This window comes from Hemitrygon akajei, chromosome 4, assembly GCF_048418815.1.
Source record: "Hemitrygon akajei chromosome 4, sHemAka1.3, whole genome shotgun sequence".
In the NCBI taxonomy this organism is placed as follows: domain Eukaryota; kingdom Metazoa; phylum Chordata; class Chondrichthyes; order Myliobatiformes; family Dasyatidae; genus Hemitrygon; species Hemitrygon akajei.
Genome location: NC_133127.1, coordinates 129,722,655 through 129,742,764, shown reverse-complemented (window position 1 = coordinate 129,742,764; position 20,110 = coordinate 129,722,655). Strand labels below are relative to the sequence as shown.

The 20,110-nt window shown below is 40.1% G+C and overlaps 1 protein-coding gene across 4 annotated transcripts in view; it reads right to left on the bottom strand.

Annotated features, from left to right (window-relative positions):
• The window catches only part of ccdc82 (coiled-coil domain containing 82), a 92,345-nt gene that overhangs the window by 36,029 nt on the left and 36,206 nt on the right, over positions 1 to 20,110 (bottom strand). For 3 of the 4 annotated variants that reach the window (XM_073043291.1, XM_073043293.1, XM_073043292.1), the window contains one exon: positions 15,266 to 15,451. In XM_073043291.1, coding sequence (XP_072899392.1) covers positions 15,266 to 15,451 — 186 coding nt within the window. Of the gene's footprint in view, positions 1 to 8,423; positions 9,587 to 15,265; positions 15,452 to 20,110 lie in introns of those variants that run through there. The other variant, XM_073043294.1, reaches the window with a different exon arrangement.

The window sequence follows — 20,110 nt, the reverse complement described above, 5'->3', positions numbered from 1 at the left end:
GGGGGCTCTGTTGGTTAAAAGGGCAATGGTATGATAGTAATGGGGGATTTCAATATGCAGGTAGATTGGGGTAATAAGGCTGGGTGCTGGGTCCCAATAGAGAGAATTTCTATAATGCCTACAAGATGGCATTTTAGAGCAGATTATAGTTGAGCCCACTAAGGGAAAGGAAATTCTTGAATGGGAGTTTTGTAATGAACCATATTTGATTAGGGAGTTTAAGGTAAATAAACCCTTAGGACGTAGTGATCATAATGATAGAATTCACCCTGCAGTTTGAGGAAGAAGATAAAGTCAGATGCATCGGTATTACAGCGGAGTGAAGGGAATTACAGAGACACGAGAGGCAAGCTGCCAAAGTTGATTGGAAGAGGACACTAGCAGGGATGATGGCAGAACAACAATGGCTGGAGTTTCTGGGGCCAATTCAGAAGGCAGAGGATAGATGCATCCCAAAGATGAAGAAATATTCTAAAGGATGAGGCAACCGTGTCAGACAAAGTAAGTCAAAGACAGCATCAAAGTGAAAGAGAGGGCATATAATATAGCAAAAAAAATAGGAAATTAGAGAATTGGTAAGTTTTTAAAAATGAACAGAAGCCAACTAAAAAACCATAAGGAGAGAAAAGATTAAATATAATGTTAAGCTAGCCATTAATACAAAAGAGGATATCAATTTTTTTCAGATATATGAAGAGTGAAAGAGGTGAGAGGGGGTATCTAACTGCTGGAAAATGATGCTGGAGCGGTAATAATGGGAGACAAAGAAATGGTGGATGAACTTCATCAGTATTTTGTGTCAGTCTTCACTATGGGAGATACTAGCAGTATGCCAGAATTTGAGGGAGCAGAAATAAGTGTTATTGCTATTACTAAGGAGATGGTGTTTGGAAAGTTGAAGGGTCTGAAGATAGATAAGTCACCTGGAACAGATGGACTACACTCACAGGGTTCTGAAAGAGGTAGCTGAAGAGATTGTGGAGACACTTTCAAGAATTACTAAATTCTGGAATGGTTCTGGAGGAATGGAAAATTGCAAAAGTCACAACACTCTAGGAAAGGAGGCAGAACAAAACAAATTAAAGATGTTGGAATCCATTATTAAGTATGGGTTTTCAGGGTACTTAGAAGCATATGATAAAATAGGCTAAAGTTAGCATGGTTTCCTTATGGGGAAATCTTACCTCACAAATCTGTTGGAATTCTTTGAGGAAATAGCAGGCAAGATAGTGGAAGGAGACTCAGTGGACATTGCTTACTGGGGTTTTCAGAAGGCTTTGGACAAGGTGCCACAGATGAGGCTGCTTAACATAAGAGCCCATGATACTATAGGAAAGATACTGGCTGACTGGCAGGAGCCTTGAAGTCCAGTGCAGATGCCACTTTACCATCAGCTGGTTTATGATCTTATAGTCTAATGCAAACCCAGATTAACAGCCCCACCCATCTTCCTTTTCAGTTTTGTATTTTCTTCCTAAATGCTCATGAACATTCAACTCCTTCCACTTGACATTATGCAGTCACAGTTCTGTTTTGGTCATTAGATCAAATCCATTTTCTTCCAATTGTGTTAGTTACTTGTTTACCATGTGCACTTAGATACAGCAAATCTAGTTTTGCCCTTTTAACATTTTTCTGTATTTTGACTACTTTCGTTGCTTGCCCTGGTTTCATCTGAATATTTATTTCACTTATTACTCTTCAAACGTACATTTCCTGCTTTGTTTCTTTCCTTTACAGTTCCCAACCCCAATTAAGCTAATTTAAACTGTAGCCAGACACACGCATACACATACACACAGATCACCAGCTAACCCCCACATGATATGGGCAACCTAGAAGGTGAGAGCAGGATGGAAATTGGTGACAAAGGTGATGATAATTTCCTTCATTTAAGCCCAGCTCCCCATTTCTTACAGCAATCTTTATTGGTTCTAAACATGGAGCTGGAAGATATTACTTAAGAATAAATACTGATACAATTCAAAGATACACTGCTGTAAATATATTGGAATTATATGCTAATTGCTATAAGCTAGACAGAATGTGAATACTTGTCGAATACATGAAGAATTTTGATTATTGTATTTAGTTTTAACCAGAAAGAAAGAACAATTGAGTTTTGCATATGTGCACACTTATAATATATGGTCAAACCTTCCTAGATCTGGGCTGGCACTTCTTTTGGAAATCTGGCTCAGTAGTACAGCAATCCTATTTCCACAGAGGAATTCCATGGGAATAAGTTCTGCTTATTGGGTGTATGCTGTTTGGATTTGTTGAGACATTTTGGGTTTCAGCTGTTTGGAGCACTGGTACCTCTACAGATATATATCAATCCTGGATAATTAAAAAGATTATTTTTTCAGTAAACTTACAGTTGCATCAGTATGTTGCTCGATTATTGGTTTGAATGCAAATTGAACTATGTCCTCACCACTTAGGAAGAACTATAGACTTCCAGAGACCATTTATTGTTAAGGGTTTTTTTTTTAAGTCTATGGTTTCTAGTTTTCCTTTCTTAGTGCATACCATGAACTGAAGAATTCTGGATCTTAGCCAAACTTCTGATTCCCCATCTCCCAAGTCCAGTTCACCCACCAATCCTATTCAGGCAAACCTAAAGTTGCTTGTGCTCCGGCAAGACCTCAATATCAAAATGTTCTAACGAACTCTCAAATGCCTACACTACCTCACTTCTCTACCCCAGTAACCACCTATTCCCTGTCAATCCTCAAAGATCTCTTACTCTTCCAGTTCTGAACTCTTGTGCCTTGGTTTAGTCAGTCCATTGCTGGTATGCCTTCAACAAACTAGGTCCTAAGTCTCACCATTCCCAACCCGCTTTATTCCTCAACCTCTTTTTTACTTCTTTAAGTTATTTTTCTTCAATCAAGACTTAGTCACCTCCTCATGTGGCTTCATGTCAAACTACATTTGATAATGCTTTTCAATGTTGTTATTATATAAATGCAAGAAGGGTTATTTGTATTGCTATTTTAAATTCACCTGAATGCCTCTGATTAATCCTGGTTTGGAGAACTGACCTCCAGACTTTTGTTTACATTCTATGACCTCCATATAGTTTATGGATATTTGTATTCTCACAAATGTTCACTGCTGAGCGTAACATTCAGGAATTGCCAATGTTTGCTTATTACAGCAGAGACACATAAATTGGCTTTCAACCAATTGACATTTATCAACCTGTCAACAAGATGGACAAATAAAATAGCTAATTTATTGATTTCCTGATCAGCAACTATTGAACAGTGTTCTGGTTTGATACTAAACATAGATAAAGGCGGCCTTAATTTAAAAAGCTAATGTTAATCATTTACATTTGTACTGTTCTATCAGAACTGATGCATTTTAAATCCCTGGAAAAGCTCCATACACACTTCTGATTATGTTTTTCACTGCAATTATGCATTCAACTTTATTTTACCAACATATGTTACAAATTAGCTCCATATTTATTAGATAGTTTCCGGAATTCCTATTTTATACACCGCATTTTATAACAATCCAGAGGCAGCCATTGCTATAAGGCATATATGCTTTATTTGGTTCTAGGTGAAGCATCGATAATTTGACCTGCTGCAATATTTCTTGAGACCACAAGCTTCTTTATCAAGAATTAATTCAATCCCATTGTTTACTGCAGGGAATTTCAATGCATACTTTCTCTCTAAGAAAGGCAGTCAGTTTTCCTTTTGTCCAGTCAGTCATCCTTTGCTTCCAGTGAATGATTCCACTTTCATAGACTTGTATTGCCAAGTAACCTTGTAGTTCAGCTGCAGTAATTGCATGGCTCTTTTGTTAGACTGAATTGTGCACTGCGTTCCAGTTTAAAGTTAATTTTAATATTGACTGATCATATTATTTTCAGTTCAGTGGTTGTGGCTATGGGAGTGGAAGTCTAAATTGGAGACCCATGAAAATGAGCAGGGGGATTGCAAAGCCTGATTAACCTATGCAGTTGGTTGCAATGCAGGCAAGCATGGCAACTTCATGCTGCCTGCTCATTATGAAGGTTTCACCATCTGTAAACGGGAACCACAATTGATTGTCTAAACACATTATCAGGGGGACAATATTGGTAAAGGGGCAGTTATAACTCACTTCAAGAACCTGCAGCCAACTGTGGCTCTTAGAGTGGCTGTTCTACAAGTGAAACTAACCCTGGGAAAGTATGACAAAAATGGTACTCATGTCTCACTCTAGCTTCCACACTCTCTGGGATACAGAATCTAAAAGGTTCACTACCCTCTCTGAGGAGGAATTTCTACCTACATATATTTTGAATGGCTGGTCCTTTACCTTGAAACTATGACTCCTTGTTTGAAATCTGCCTACTGGTGAACAGATTTCACCAGCTATCCTGTTATGCTCCATTAGGATCTATATGCTTCAACCAGATTACTCCTCATTCTTTTGAACTCCTAAGAATACAATCCCAATGTGCCTCACTGTTCTCGAAACTCATCCCGAGAATCAGCCTGACGAATTTCCTTTAGATCAATGCCACTACATTCACTCTCCCATCCTGCGACTCTGTCCGTGCTCTACTGGTACCTATCAGCCACTCAGCTCAGATGACTGACTTCCATGTCAAGCCACAACAGTCCTCCAAGAGTAGCTGCAGTTTCCTCTGCTGAGAGACAATGGGCTTCCACTGAACTAGATGGATGATAGGGACTGCCAAAGGCACTCAAAAGTCAAGGACAGAGGAAATGCAAAGAACTGATTGATTGATCTTTGCATGTTAATACTACATGATTTCACTCCTGAAGTTAGTTCCAATTACTTATTTTGTAGTAGCTTTTAATTCTTCATGATGTTCAGATAGAAACTGTAAGGGTCAGCAAAGAGGGATATAAACTCTGGGACAGTTTGTGAATGGAGATTGGCATTATTGGTATTAGTATCACACTTGGATGAGTCCTTTAATAAGCATCTTACCTAACAGGGTTGCCTAGGTTTTCACCTTAACTTCCTCTTCATGCATTTGGTACTCTATTACTCACCCCGTACCTGGTGAATGTCTCTTGCTAATGACAAGGTTGTGCTCTATGCAACTCTGTTGAATACTGTAGAGTTCTGAAAGTGAACCAAACTATGGATACGATTTTCCAGACCTTGTTTGGCAGCTTGGCCTTCACTGTATGTACAGTGTTCACTGTGCACATGTACGCAAATCACACATGAAATCAAGGGCCAGAATCAATGGACAGCCCTTTTCCACAGCAGCTATTCTGCAGGAATGTAATGGTATAGTGCAGCACCATGGAATGAAAACAATATGGCTGCAGTTAGTATGAATTAGAATCAGAACCAAAATCAGAATCAGGTTTATTATCACCAACACAGATCGTGAAATTTGTTAACTTAGCAGCAGCAGTTCAATGTAAGACATGATAATATAGAAAAAAAGGGGGAAATAAATAAACACAGTAAGTATGTACATAGAATAGATTAAAAACAGTGCAAAAACAGAAATAATATATATTTTAAAAATGAGGTGGTATTCATGGGTTCAATGTCCATTTAGGAAACATGTGGCAGAGGGGAAGAAGCTGTTCCTGAATTTCTGAGTGTATGCCTTCAGGCTTCTGGACCTCCTCACTGGCAGTAACAAAAAGTAGAGGGCATGCCCTGGGTAATGGGGGTCCTTAATAATGGACGTCACCTTTTTGAGGTACCACTCCTTGAAGATGTCTTGGGTGCTATGGAGATTGGTACCCAAGATGGAGTGGACTAATCTTACAACTTTCTGTAGCTCCTTTTGGTCCTGTACAGTAGCCCCCCCCCCCCCACCCTCTACCAGACAGTGATGTAGCCTGTAAGAATGCTCTTCACAGTACAACTATAGATGTTTTTGAGTATTTTAGTTGACAAACCAAATCTCTTCAAACTCTTAATGAAATATGGCCACTGTCTTGCCTTCTTTATAACCTCATCGATAGGTTACTACATTAGATCCTCAGAGATCTTGAAATCCACATCCTCCCAACCAAAGGAGTAGCCATGGGCACCTGTATGCCTGCCTTTTTTTTGCATTTGTGGAACAGTCCATGTTCCAAGCCTATACGGGTATCCAACCCCTTTTCCTTTGCTACAGCAATGACTGCATAGGTGCTGCCTCCTGCATGCATGCTGAGCTCATTGACTTCATTAACTTTGCCTCCAACTTTCACCCTGCCCTCAAATTTACCTGGTCCATTTCTGACACCTCCCTCCCCTTTTTTGATCTTTCTGTCTCCATCTCTGGAGACAGTTTATCTACTATAAGCCTACAGACTCTCACAGCTACCTGGACTATTCCTCTTCCTACCCTGTCTCTTGCAAAAATGTTATCCCCTTCTCGCAATTCCTCCGTCTCCACTGCATCTGCTCTCAGGATGAGGCTTTTCATTCCAGGACGAAGGAGATGTCTTCCTTTTTTAAACAAAGGAGCTTCCCTTCCTCCACCATCAACTCTGCTCTCAAATGCATCTCTCCCATTTCCTGCACATCTGCCCTCACCCCATCCGCCCGCCACCCCGCTCGGGATAGGGTCCCCCTTGTCCTCACCTACCACCCCACCAGCCTCCGGGTTCAACATATAATTCTCTGTAACTTCTGCCACCTCCAATGGGATCCCACTACCAAGCACATCTTTCCCTCCCCCCACCTTTCTGCTTACCTCAGGGATCGCTCCCTACGTGACTCCCTTGTCCACTAGTTCCCCCCCCCCCCCCCCCATCCCTTCCCACCGATCTCCCTCCTGGCACTTATCCTTTTAAGCGGAACAAGTGCTACACCTGCCTTTACACTTCCTCCCTCACCATCATTCAGGGCCCCAGACAGTCCTTCCAGGTGAGGCGACACTTCACCTGTGAGTCGGCTGATGTGGTATACTGCGTCAGGTGCTCCCAGTATGGCCTTTTATATATTGGTGAGACCCGACGCAGACTGGGAGACCGTTTCGCTGAACACCTACGCTCTGTCTGCCAGAGAAAGCAGGATCTCCCAGTGGCCAAACATTTTAATTCCACTTGCCATTTCCATTCTGATATGTCTATCCATGGCCTCCTCTACTGTCAAGATGAAGCCACACTCAGGTTGGAGGAACAACACCTTATATTCCGTCTGGGCAGCCTCCAACCTGATGGCATGAACATTGACTTCTCTAACTTCCATTAATGCTCCTCCTCCCCTTCTTAACCCATCCCCGATTTATTTATTTTCCCCCCTCCCCTTTTTGTTCTCGCTCTGCCCATCACTCTGCCTGTTCTCCATCTCCTTCTGGTGCTCCCCCCTCCCCCTTTCTTTCTCCCGAGGCCTCCCATCCCATGATCCTTTCCCTTCTCCAGCTCTGTATCCCTTTTGCCAATCACCTTTCCAGCTCTTAGCTTCACCCCACCCCCTCCGGTCTTCTCCTATCATTTTGGATTTCCCCCTCCCCCCACTACTTTCAAATCTCTTACTATCTTTCCTTTCAGTTAGTCCTGACAAAGGGTCTCGACCTGAAATGCCGACTGTGTTTCTTCCAATAGATGCTACCTGGCCTGCTGCATTCCACGAGTATTTTGTGTGTGTTGCTTGAATTTCCAGCAGATTTCCTCGTGTTTGCATATCCAAAAACTTGAAATTGCTCACTCTCTCCAATTCTGATCTATGAGGATTAGTTTGTGTTCCATCATCTTGCCCTTCCTGAAGTCCACAATCAGCTCTTTCATGTTACTGACATTGAGGTTGTTGCTGCAACACCACTCAACTAGCTGGTATACTTTGCTCCTGTATGCCTTCTCATCTCCATCTGAGAATCTACCAACAATGATTGTATCATCAGCAAATTTATAAATTATGTTGGGAATTGACTTACATGATTCAATGCTGATCACTGCACACCCGAATGTGCAAAAGGAATAAAGTTCTTATTGCTTCTGGTACAGGACAGAGTTGACATACAACACATAAAGCAATAAGCATGCAGTGAACGGTAATCTGCACCACCTGGGAAGATGACAATTCCAATGAAACCTGTGTGCCCACTTCCCCTGTTGGCCATTGGAAAAAGGGAACTGCAAATTAATTTTGATGCTCAAGGTCAGCGGTCACTCTCTCAACATCTTAATGCCATTTCCGTAGATACATTAGGGCACACAGCAATTTCTAGAGAATCAAGTTTAGTATTTTTACTGAAATAAACCAGCCTTGTTTTAATGACATCAATCTTGTCTGAATCATAGAACTGTGGGTTCAACCCCCACTCCATGCAAATGGCTATATATACTAGCCTGTTTATTGGCTCATGCGTGGTGAAATACCAAGGATGCAGAGCTATAAATATTTTCCTGCTGGGGATGTTTTAGTTGTTCTCAAGGTGAATGTAAGAAGTCCCAAGGGGAACATCCACAAAGACCACGAGATTCTCCTTGTATCCTCCAACAAGTATAAACTAGACTTGTTGATTTAATGTTTGCATGAGATTAACAAAATGGAAAATTAGCTTGTTAATTTAAGAAGTTAACTGAAAAAGAGCACAACAGTTTTCAATGCCTTTATAAAAAATACATAGTCATCATCAGTCCTCAGACAGATCTTGACACCACAGTAATCTATAGTTAGAGATGATCGTGGCATTAATCAGTCTTCCACTAAAGCAACAGTAGTTCTTCAGATTTCTTTTAAGCTTAATCAATAACATCTTCACAAAAGTTAATTTTGTTAGCTTTGTTAGTTTAAGTTCCAGCTTAAAAAAATAACATACCATGAACGAATACAGACTTGTTTCTCAACAAAGCTACAGTTTGCATATCAATTGTCAGTGTAGCATCTTCTCTGAAAGTGCAGAGCCTTTATTCACTCTCTTTGTAAGCCAGTAAGAATATGAAACTTCCACTGGGACTTTGCTGATCAGAAATATACCAATTAAAGTGCTGGGGAACCCAAGTTCAACTTTGTTTTTTTAGGTCTTGCTATAATATTGGTAGTACATCAAGGTCTAGTATCTGGCAAATCTCATCAATACTGCAAGATCTGAAAGGCCAGCATTTATTGCCACTCTTGAGAAGATTGTGAACTACTGCAGTTCTTCTGGCAAAGATAACAAATTTTGGCATTTAAGATTGGTCAACTGAGTAGTATATCAATAAAATGATATTCAAGATTGAGACTGATTAACATTTGTACACTGTCTTGGCTTATGGTTATAGCACTTATATGAAAGTGTTGCTTATGAACCTGCCTCTGAGGTTTTCTACTTCTACCCTTGCTAGTCAGTGGTTTTCTGCTCATTAAAGTGAATGAATCACAGGGTGACCAGCAGAGAATTGAAAAACACAGAATAGGGCAACAGGGTGGTGTGCTGGTTGGCGTAATGCTTTACAGCGCCAGCTGTAAGATCAGGGCTCAGTTCGTGTTGCTATCTATACGGAGGGTGCACGTTCTCCCCTGCGTTTCCTTCAGGTGCTCTGGTTTCCTCCCACATTCCAAAGATGTACGGGGTTGGGAGTTGTAGGCATGACAACACTTTTGGGGGCTGCTCCTGGTACATCTTCGGACTGTGTTGGTCATTGATGCAAAACAATGCTTTTCACTGCATGTTTCAACGTACATGTAACAAATAAAACTAATTTTTAATCTTTAATCATTTCTTTACATTCAAAGGTTAGTTAGAGAAAGATACAGACCCTACCAAACCTTATGGGGGAAAACCTTAAAATTCCAACTACGCATAAGTAAAATACATTTTGATATTGAAAAATGCATTTCCAACTTACATGACATTTGTTCAGAAAGAAAGGAAAATAGCCAGATAAGCTTGCTGTCAGAATGAAGCAGATTGTGCTAATTACCAGACCTCTCTTCATAATCTGATTAACTCCTTGACCCTCAAGGTAAAGATCTTGAAAAACTTTGGACTAACACCTGTGACAGGATTAGTATTTGCCAACAGGATTAGTGTTTTTTTAAGGCAATTTTTCATTGTTTCAGTGGAACTAAACCATTTGAACACACATCAGTCCCTCCATTTTATTGTCCTACAGTACCTAGGCAGTGGAACCAACTGGCATTTTAACATTTTTGAAGATTATGTTAATTGCATGCAGCATCTGGCAAACACTGTAGTTTGGGAACAAAAAAAATTGATTACTATAGATTATCCTTTAAAATGTCCTGCCTTAGTTTTTGCTTGATTTATCTTTAGAATATTCTGTGTTCTAACTCCTGAACAAACACAAATCTCTAAATAATATTTTGGTGACTATATCCCAAATTAGACATAAGCTTTTAAACAATCTTCAGGCCTGTACTTTTGTAAATATCACTTAAGCACATGAATCTTTACCTGAAGTAAAACTTTTCTTCTCCTGGAAGCTCAATATTTGATTTTGGTACTTAACTTTCTTAACAAAAAGAAACAAAGGCTGAGAAACTGAACTGTGCTCATCAGTTAACAATCTCCCCAATATTGTATGAAAAAGATTGTAAAAAACACAAAATTCATTAATTAGTGTGAGTTCCAAAACAGCATAGATGGGATCCCCTCTATAATACCACTCTAATTTCAGAACAGAAGGTGTAAGCAGTCTAATTTCCTGCATTAGCAGCATTTTCTTCACAGCTCTGACTTCAGGAAAGTCACACCATAACACAACCAGCACTCCTTCAGTTACTGAGGACCACTCCCAAGATTTGAATGTATGCTGCAGTGTCATGAACTGGGCAGCATAGTCTTCTGAGGAAGGCAGAGAGAACAGAGAAGAGCAGTGCAACTCAGGAGGCAGATTGTAAGGAAGATCTACGTACAGGAATTTCACTGACATAATGCAGAAGTCAAAAATGTCACTTGTGACACATGTCGCCAGAGACCAGCTGTAAGGATCCCGGGGCAAGTATGTGAGTAAGGTTAAATTTGATTTTGACCTTAAGAGCAATGCAAGGACCTGTATGAACTTGTATGATTATGGTTTTTGGAGGCCACAGGCAAAGAAAAGACAAAGTCAAGAGCCTGTACTATTCTCAGCCAAACTCAGGATCACCTCACTCTCAGAAACCTAACAGGTGGTTTCTATGCTGCTTAGTTCTCTACTGCAGAGGTCAAAAAAGTGGTGAGACGGTGGTGCAGCTCCTCACAGTACCAGAGTACCCGGTTCAATCCTGACTTCGGATACTGTCTGCGTGTTCCCCATATGACTGTATCAGTTTTCCTTGACATCCCAAGGACGTGTGAGTCAGTAGGCGAACCAGCCACTGTAAAATTGCTTCAAGTATAGAATCTGAGGGCTGATGAGAATGTGGCGAGAATAGAAGATAAAATCAATGTATAGATATCAACCTGGTGGGCCAAAGGGCCTGTTTATGGGCTGTATGACATTGTGATTCTGAAAACACAACTGACACTGTGTAAAACCTTACCTTTTAGGTGAATGCCATTTACACAATAAAAGCCCAGAGCACATTTTGCTGATCTGCCTGAAATCGTGCCCTTACTGACAATTTCTGTCAAAAGTGCCCTTTGCACTTGGAATTTGGCTCCTGCACAGAGTAGTTCAGAAGCTTGCACCCTCTGGAGGACACACATGTTGCAGTACAGACTTACTCCTAGTGAACACTCTCCAGCATCTGACAGAATGCTGACTGCATTGTGGCTTGACCTTTTAATAACTACTTCCTGAGATCACAGCTAAGAGGAAAAGTAGAGAAGGTTTTTGGTGTTTCTGATGTCACAAATTTCTCTTCCCACAAGGTTTTTTTCGCTTCTGTGTGCTGAATTTTGCAGAGAAATCTTGTTGAAACCATCCACAGTGTGGTGACCTGGAACCCAGAATGGGTCCGTTTCCCCTAGGTCTGTTTTGCAAAGTTATATAGCACTCTGCCTGTGAACACAGGAGGGACCTGGTCACCAATTGTTCAGCTTCAGCCTTTGGTAATAAGGTTTGTTCTTCTGGGTGTGAGTAGCACCACACCTAATTCAGACCAAAATCATTCAAAATTTTGCTGGAGGCAAAGACTGGGCATTACAATATCCCTGGGTGAGCTAAACATAAGAAAGAAAGTATATTCATGATGGAGGTCAGTTTTATTTGGATACTAAGGGAATCAAAGGTTATGGGGACAGGTGAGAAAATGCATTGATGTACAGCATTAGCTATAATCTTCGTGTACAGTGGAGCAGGCTTGCAGGGTAGTTTGGCCTCCTCTTCCTTCTAGTTCTTTTGCACTTGCTTTCTTAAATGTAATCTTACTTTTCATGATTGTATCGATCTATCAGAACAATAAAGAGTAAAAGGCATAGAGATGTCTGTTCTTAAATCTGTACTAGTCGATGAAGAAAGGCCAAAGGGCAGAAACAGCACTCTCTTTCAGTAGATCTGATTTTAAAAAGGGCAATTAAAATATAGAATTCAAAGCAAATGTTAATGATTGTTAGCAACACAATGAGATAGAGACTGGCTGCATCACAGTCTGCTATGGAAACATCAATCCTTTGAATGGAAAATCCTACAAAAAGTAGTGGATACAGCCCAGTACATCACAGGTAAAGCCCTCCCAACCACTAAGCACATAAAACGCTGACATAGGAAAGGAGCATCCATCATCAGAGATCGCCACCACGCAGGTCATGCTCTCTTCTCAATGCTGCTATCAGGTAGGAGGTACAAGAGCCTCAGAACTCGCACCACCAGGTTGAAGAACAGTTACTCAACCATCAGGTTCATGAATAGAAGGGGATAACTACACTCACTTGTGCCATCATTGAAATGTTCCTACAACCAAAGATCTCACTTTAAGGTCTCTTAATTTCATTATCTGATGTTCTCATTATTTATTGCTATTTATTTATATTTGCATTTGCACAGATTGTTGTCTTTGCCATACTGCCTGATCTTTCATTGATCCTGTTATAGTTACTATTCTATAGATTTGCTGATTATGCCCACAGGAAAATGAATCTCAAGGTTGTATATAGTGGCATACACTGTATGTATGCTGATAATAAAATTCACTTTGAACTTTCCTCTGGCAAATGGTGCCACGGTAGCGTGGCAATGAGTGCGACGCTATTATAGTTTGGGACATTCTGGAGCTCAGAGTTCAATTCCAGCGTTATTCTGGAAGGACTCTCTGTACATCCATCCTGTGGAAAGTGTGGGTTTTCTCATTCCTACACACTACATGCTTGTGCAGTGGCACCAATTAAAAAAGCACCCCAAAAGAAGTTAACAAACCATAGATTTGACGATGTAATTCTTGAGAATTTTGATTAATTCAACCCCTTTAACAGTCATTTTACAACATCCTTCACACACATTCTCCCATCCCCCTACTCCTTACTTATACTATAAAAGTTGCTCTATCTTACATTAAAGCTACATCATAAAAGCACTTACAATGTAGAAACTATATTTCTACCTTTAACATTAAATTATAAAATTGGTTTCAATAAGGACATTTAACATCAGAGAAATGTATATAATATACATCCTGAAATTGGTATATGTAATATAATTATCATTTCAGGCACTAGATCGTGAAGCTGCCACCTAAACTGACCTCTAGGACTTTTGCACTGGTAATTCTGCCTCTTAGCACAATATGAGGAGAGAAAATCTGAAACTCAAGAAAATCCAAATACATGGCACAGTTCCAACAAATGACAATACTGTGGTCTGACTACAGGAAGAAGGAAGCCAAACAGATGGTGTAACAGTGGAAGTTAGGTCTTGTAAGATAATCATGAGTGATACTGGTTACATGTTATAACATTTGCAAGCCCTGGGAGATGTAGAACAAAGCCACTGAATAATCAATGTTGTCAGTGTTTTGACCAATATTTTTTTCACTATTTGGAACAATACAAGGAGTTATTGCAAAGGCTGGTTGTTTGCTGATTTTCAAAAAATGGACAAATGTATCTGCAGGTGAATGTCTAAAATAATTCTTTGTGCAGTTTTGGTTCCCTCTTTTTCAGTACACTTTGCCCTGCAAAAATGGCACAGGCATACTATTCAATGCACATTTATACTTCACAATTACTGAATTAAATGTTGGAGCAAGGCTGCCCTATCTGCTTGAATTGACAGTTCCTCTGGTATTATTCTGAAGAACAGTGGAGTTCCCTGAAGTGCATCAACTAATATCACTGTAAAACACACTGTTAGTAAAGCAAAATGACAAACTCGTGACAACATTATTATTATGTCATGAAACTGACAGCAACTCTGTGATTTCTGTAATTTATTGTGGAAATCTTGCTCTGTCAGCAATTCAGTCCACCTTCTCAACAAAATCAGTCGAGAGGCTCCACTTATATGGAGAGCATTTTAAGCTATTTATGAAGTAATCTCAGTATAATAGACTTTGAAAGTTTTAGGTTTGTTGCATTATACTTAAGTGAACTTTTATTGACATACGACACCAGATCTGCCACTTTAACTATACTTGGAAATACTGGTACGCTTTAAGTATGATATGAATCCACTGGGTTGGCACATACGCCTGGGTGTGGGGGGAAGAGCAGGAACTGGACTGGAGCTTTATCAGCCTGCCACAGAGGCATTTCGGCACTCTTGTGGATGTAACTGTGGGGATGGTGATAGGAGGGAAAGATTGGGGTTTTCTGCAAAAATGTTGCCATACTTCCTTCATCATTACTGGAAATACTCTCAGAAATATAAAATGCTTTGAAGATGTCTGAAGGTCATGAAAGATATGACGGAAATGCAGCTTCTTTCTTTGATCCTATTAGCTCCTGATGCTTTAATATTGCAGCTCTAACGTTCTGCAAATGGTGGATATCCTAATGGATTCTCTAAGGCTGCCCACCAAGATGATTCGGTAGAAATTAAAACAGCATGTGGTAGGAATTCTCTTTCTGTCAGGCAGCATCTGTGGAGGGAAGAACTGTGGAGGTATCTCTCTTCACAAATGCTACCCGTCTTGCTGATTAATTCCAGCACTTTCTGTTTTTATTTCAGACTTACAGCAGCTGCAATTTTTTGCTTAATGACCAGATAAGAAAATTTTTCTTTTAGCCAAAATCGTCAGTAACCCTGTGTGAAAGTTGCTGTAGATGTGTTTGGAAATGCACAGAACGTTGCTCACATTATATAATAGTTTGACTGGAGCCATTGATTCAGTACAAAAGTGCCCCTTCTGCCTGACTGACTTCTGCAAGCAGTCAGTTTAAATAAAATGCTATTGATAATAAAACACATCTCAGATACATATGGGAACATAGTAACAACTTATATTTCTCGGAAAGATTTACCTCTTCAATCCAGCTTTGTTCCTTCAAGCGCTTGTGGATCCGATTAACAGCATCTTTCACATTTTCATCTTGAGTAGCTTCACTCTGCACTACGGAGCAGCACTCCTCATACAACTTATACTTAAAGTGCTTTAAACCATGGTAAACTTCGGTCCTCGCGGAACACACTCGGCCAACTAACAACACCTGCAAAATAATGCAATTTTGCAAATAATGCCAAAGAAAACTTGACAGATTAAACAGACCAGCACTATACTTCAATGAGTTTTTGTATTACTGTATAAATCAGTGAGCTACATCTGCAACTCTTTCAAATTCAAATTATAGCAAGAAATTTGATTAATCTGTTTGATTTTTTAAAAACTTTCTATAGCGTTTTAAATTATACTGCTTAAACAGGAAAGTCAAGGTCTCCATGAGATGACTAGAGTTAAGGGCAAGGATAATTGATCCAAACAGGTACGAGTGCCTATGGCCGGTACTTGATCCGTGCAGAATTAGATGATCTTGGTACCCTGGACTGGGGAGTAACACATCGGCCTGCTCATCAGTATCACTCAATCACCAAGCAGGGTTTCCCGATGAACGTTGTGCGGACAGCAATGGGCTCTGTGGTGACAGCCCTTTAGCCAAATTGCCTGATGGGTTCAAACAAGAAAGTGGCCTTTTCAGTGAGACAACAGTGTGTCTGGTGCCTGTGAAATTGTTACACTTGTTTAAACCAGCATGATTGGTTGGATGGTTAGGGGAGGCAGTGTCGAGGGATTTGGGCGATGCAACAGAAGGGAAACAATTGACTTTCTTGGTGTTTGCTTGAAGGACTTCCTGAGGCAGCTGCCCCAGCACCTGGGCAGGATGATTTCGAGGTTTCAACATGCATGTTAATTCTGCTTCCTTAAGACTGCTCTCAGTACCCGTTCATTTTAGGGCAGCCTATGAAGACCCCAGGGGTGGCCAGAAGGGCCATTCGCCAGCACTAACCAAAATGAGGTTGCTAGATGCTTTATTTATTAGCTTTTCAGGATGGTGGAGCGATGGCAGGGCTTGCATTTATTGACCATCCAAAACAATGGTCAGGAGCTGGAGGCAAGTCAGTGTCTTGAATTGCTGCAGTACTTCGCTGTGAAGATGGTTTTAAAAATTCCCGTTCTGAGGTCTAGTGGAGAAAAAGCAATGGCCATTTATTTCAGGACAACGTGCAATTTCAGTGCTTCTTTGCACTTGTTGCCTATGTCGCTGGGGTAGAGGTCATAGGTTTAGGAGCTGCTCTTAGAGTAGTGATGCATTTTGCAAGTGGTACACTTCATGCCCGTAGTATGGCAGTACTGAAGAGGAGACAGATTCAGATGTGTCTTGGATAACTTGGACAGTTTTTGGCATTGTTAGCGTTGCACTCCTCTGCATATATTGTATAGAATTTTATTATGCTCTGGGCTTGTGCCTTGTAGATGGGAGAAAGGCTTTAGGTGTCAGAAGGTGAGCCATTCACTGCAGAATGCCCAGCCTCTGCCATACTTTCTTTTGTATTTATGTGGCAGGTGCAGTTGAGTTGAGGTGATATCCCCAATATGTTGATGTTACCATTGTCAGGAAATTCAGCTGGAGCAGCTACATAAACGGAGTCTACAAGAGCATTTCAGAGGCAAATTTAGATTGATATTAAAGCAGAGCAGAGTACTTGCAATGCAGTCCACTCAACCATATCAGAAATGCCTCCTGGCTAAAAAGCAATTTCACTTTGCGCTACATCACATGCTGGCTTCCGATATTTTCACATTTATATGAAATGCTTCTGATTTAGAGCTAAGGTGTTCACTATGTTATTGGTTTCAATCCCCTCTCCAAGGTGCACCTGGTCAAATTAGGTCTCAATCCTTAAAGAAAAGTAAAGTACTTATAAAGTAGGAATTACAGGGAGCAAAGGTTGGGCAAATTTGATCCTATTTATCTCTCTCACCAGTTGAACTTTAAAGTGATTCTTGGTGAAATGGCTCAGCAAAAATGCACTGAGGCACAATATTGCCATCTGATGGAGCTTTGGAGACATAACGACAAGGAGCCAAATCTCCATGCTCCAGTATATATAATTGCATTTCTATCGACTAGTATCGACAATAATAGAATGAATAAAATCAAAGATTAGAATGCATATGTATGTTTAATTAACTAGTAGCATAAAGTAAGATTCAAATAATTTTATTACTCATTGTACTTCCTATGACTGACAAGTCAACTTCGGATCATTTCTGTTACCCGCTTTCCTCACACAAACGAAAGTTATATTCCAAATTAGTCTTCACGAAAGAACTTCAATATTTCCAGTTAATTGTCTCCAATTTGCATACAATGAATATTAGGTAACTCTTAAAGCATGAACACGTTTTCAGTCCACTTTCTTTTGGGCAAAACAGCAAACTTGTAAGATTTATGAATACTTAATTATATTATCCTATTGTACTAATTGTTCTGAAGCATAAAGCCAATTTCAGCAGGGCAAGGAATTAAAATAGATGTAAAATAATTACTGGTCTGTCCTAGGTACATTCCTCATGCTTGCTATTTTAACCACAGTTTTCGAAGTTGACTTAATCACCTGCTAGATGTTAGCAGGGGAGCCAGGAACAGTAAAATTGGCCTGCTGTGATGCAATAAGAACAATAATGGTATTTTAAACACAAAAAAAACAAAGAACAGTTTCAAGAACCAAACTGCCAATGGCTGCATTGAAGTAAGGCAGATAGTATTTGTCAAAGGATGACTACAGATTAAGGTAATAAATAACTACTTGGATTTAAAAAACGTTTTAAAATAATGCCAAATGCAGTATCTAACCAATTAAATTTATTTATGGTAAAATATGCCTACCAATTTGCAGGAATTAAGTTCCCACAATGTAATAACTGGTAAGACAACCTGCTTCAATATGGACAACCAGAGAAAAGGTTTGGAAGTGTATAATAGGGGTGAGACAACTGTTACACCTTGCCGCAAGATAAATGAGGGATGAGTTTATGGCTCCCTATCCCAAGGACTTTCTCACATTCTTTTAGTGAAAATATACCCCCTCTGTGCCAACGTTGTATTTCCCCTCCAGGACTCCCATAATCATGTCTTAAAGATCTGTGAAACTTGCAAGTCCTATACCTCAGCGATACACTGATCACACAGCATCAGAAACTGTCGGCAAACCACAATGTAGAAAATTCACCAAATGTGTTAACACTGATGCATTTGCAATAGTAAATTTGGAGCTGATACTAAATTAGGTGGTACTGTACTGTAGACAGTGCAGAAAATTTTGAAAAATGACCAGGCGATCTTGAACATGTGGCTGATGATTGGCATATGGCTTTCAATCCAGATAAAAGTGAGGTATTGTACTTTGGAGTGTGGCACGTGGCCAACTGGTTTGGGAGTTCGACTAGCGACCTGAAGGTCGTGAGTTCAAGCCCAGCCAAGGCAGTGTGTGTGTCCTTGAACAAGGCACTTAACCACACAATGCTCCAGTCTACCCAGCTGAAAATGGATACCGGCAAAAAAATGCTCGCAATAGGCTGGCGTCCTTATCTGGGGGGGGGGGAGTCACTTCATGCCACAGACTGATTGTAATTTGGGAAATCAAACCCAACATAGGACATACAGTGAATGGTAGGACCCTGGGAAAAGTTATGTGCATATTTCACTGAAAGTGGCATCACAGGTTGATAGGGTGGCGAAGAAGCATTTGGCACGCTGAACTTCATCAGTCAGGACACTGAGTAAAGGAGTTGAAAATCTATGCTGCTGTTACACAAGACATTGGTGAGGCCACATTTGGAGTCTTATGTACAGATCTGGTCACATTGTTATAGAAATAATGTTATTAAACTAGAAAGAGTGCAAAATTTACTGGGATGTGGCTTAAACCTGAGGGCTTGATTTTCAAGGAAACGTTGTATAGACTAGGACTTTATTTCCTAGAAAGTAGGTGTTTGAAGGATGACCTGCTAGAGGTATATAAGATCATGAGGGAAATAGTCTATTTTCCCCAGTGAGGGGTGCTAAAAATGAGAGTACGTAAATTTTAGATAAGAGGCAAGAGATTTAAAAAAAAGACATCCAGGGCAGCTTCTTCAAAGGGTGGTGCATATTTGAAATGAGCTGCCAGAAACAGTACCTGAGAAAGGCACATTAGGAACATTTAAAAGCCATCTAGATAAGTACATGGATAGAAGTTGTTTAAGGGCTACGGGCCAAATGTGGACAGATGGGACAAGCTCTCTAGACTACATACTGTAGTCAGAATGAACGAGTTGGGCAAAAGGGCTTGTTTCTGTGCTGGATGGCTCTGCAACTCTATTTTATCCCAGTGCTGGCATTGTTATTTTCTCTTTCTCCCTAGAACACATGAATCTACATATACATATATCTTGTAAAGACAAATATATGAACAAACCTTTATCACCCATTCTTCACAACACGCTTTTTGTGTCATTCAGTCACTTTTGATTCTCTACCCCTATCTCAAACATTTCTGTTGTTCTATTATTTTATTACTTTTTAAAGAATTATTTTGAAAGATTTTCCCTCTTCACAGTTGCTGACTGACCTGTTGAGTACCTTACTTCTGTATGTTTTAATGTGGCTGATGGATAACTTTTAGTAGGAACTGCAGAAAGTTCCCGATAATGCCATGGGACTTCAAATGTCTCTTTGAATGAATGGAAAAAACAGATGAGATTTGAGCTTCCTTATAGATTTTTCCTCTACTCTGCACTAAAGAGTTAGCCCAGAGGGGGTTTATTTGCATCCTACCAACCCCAACATTCTCAAAATCACACACAAGCCTTGTTACTGGAATTATCA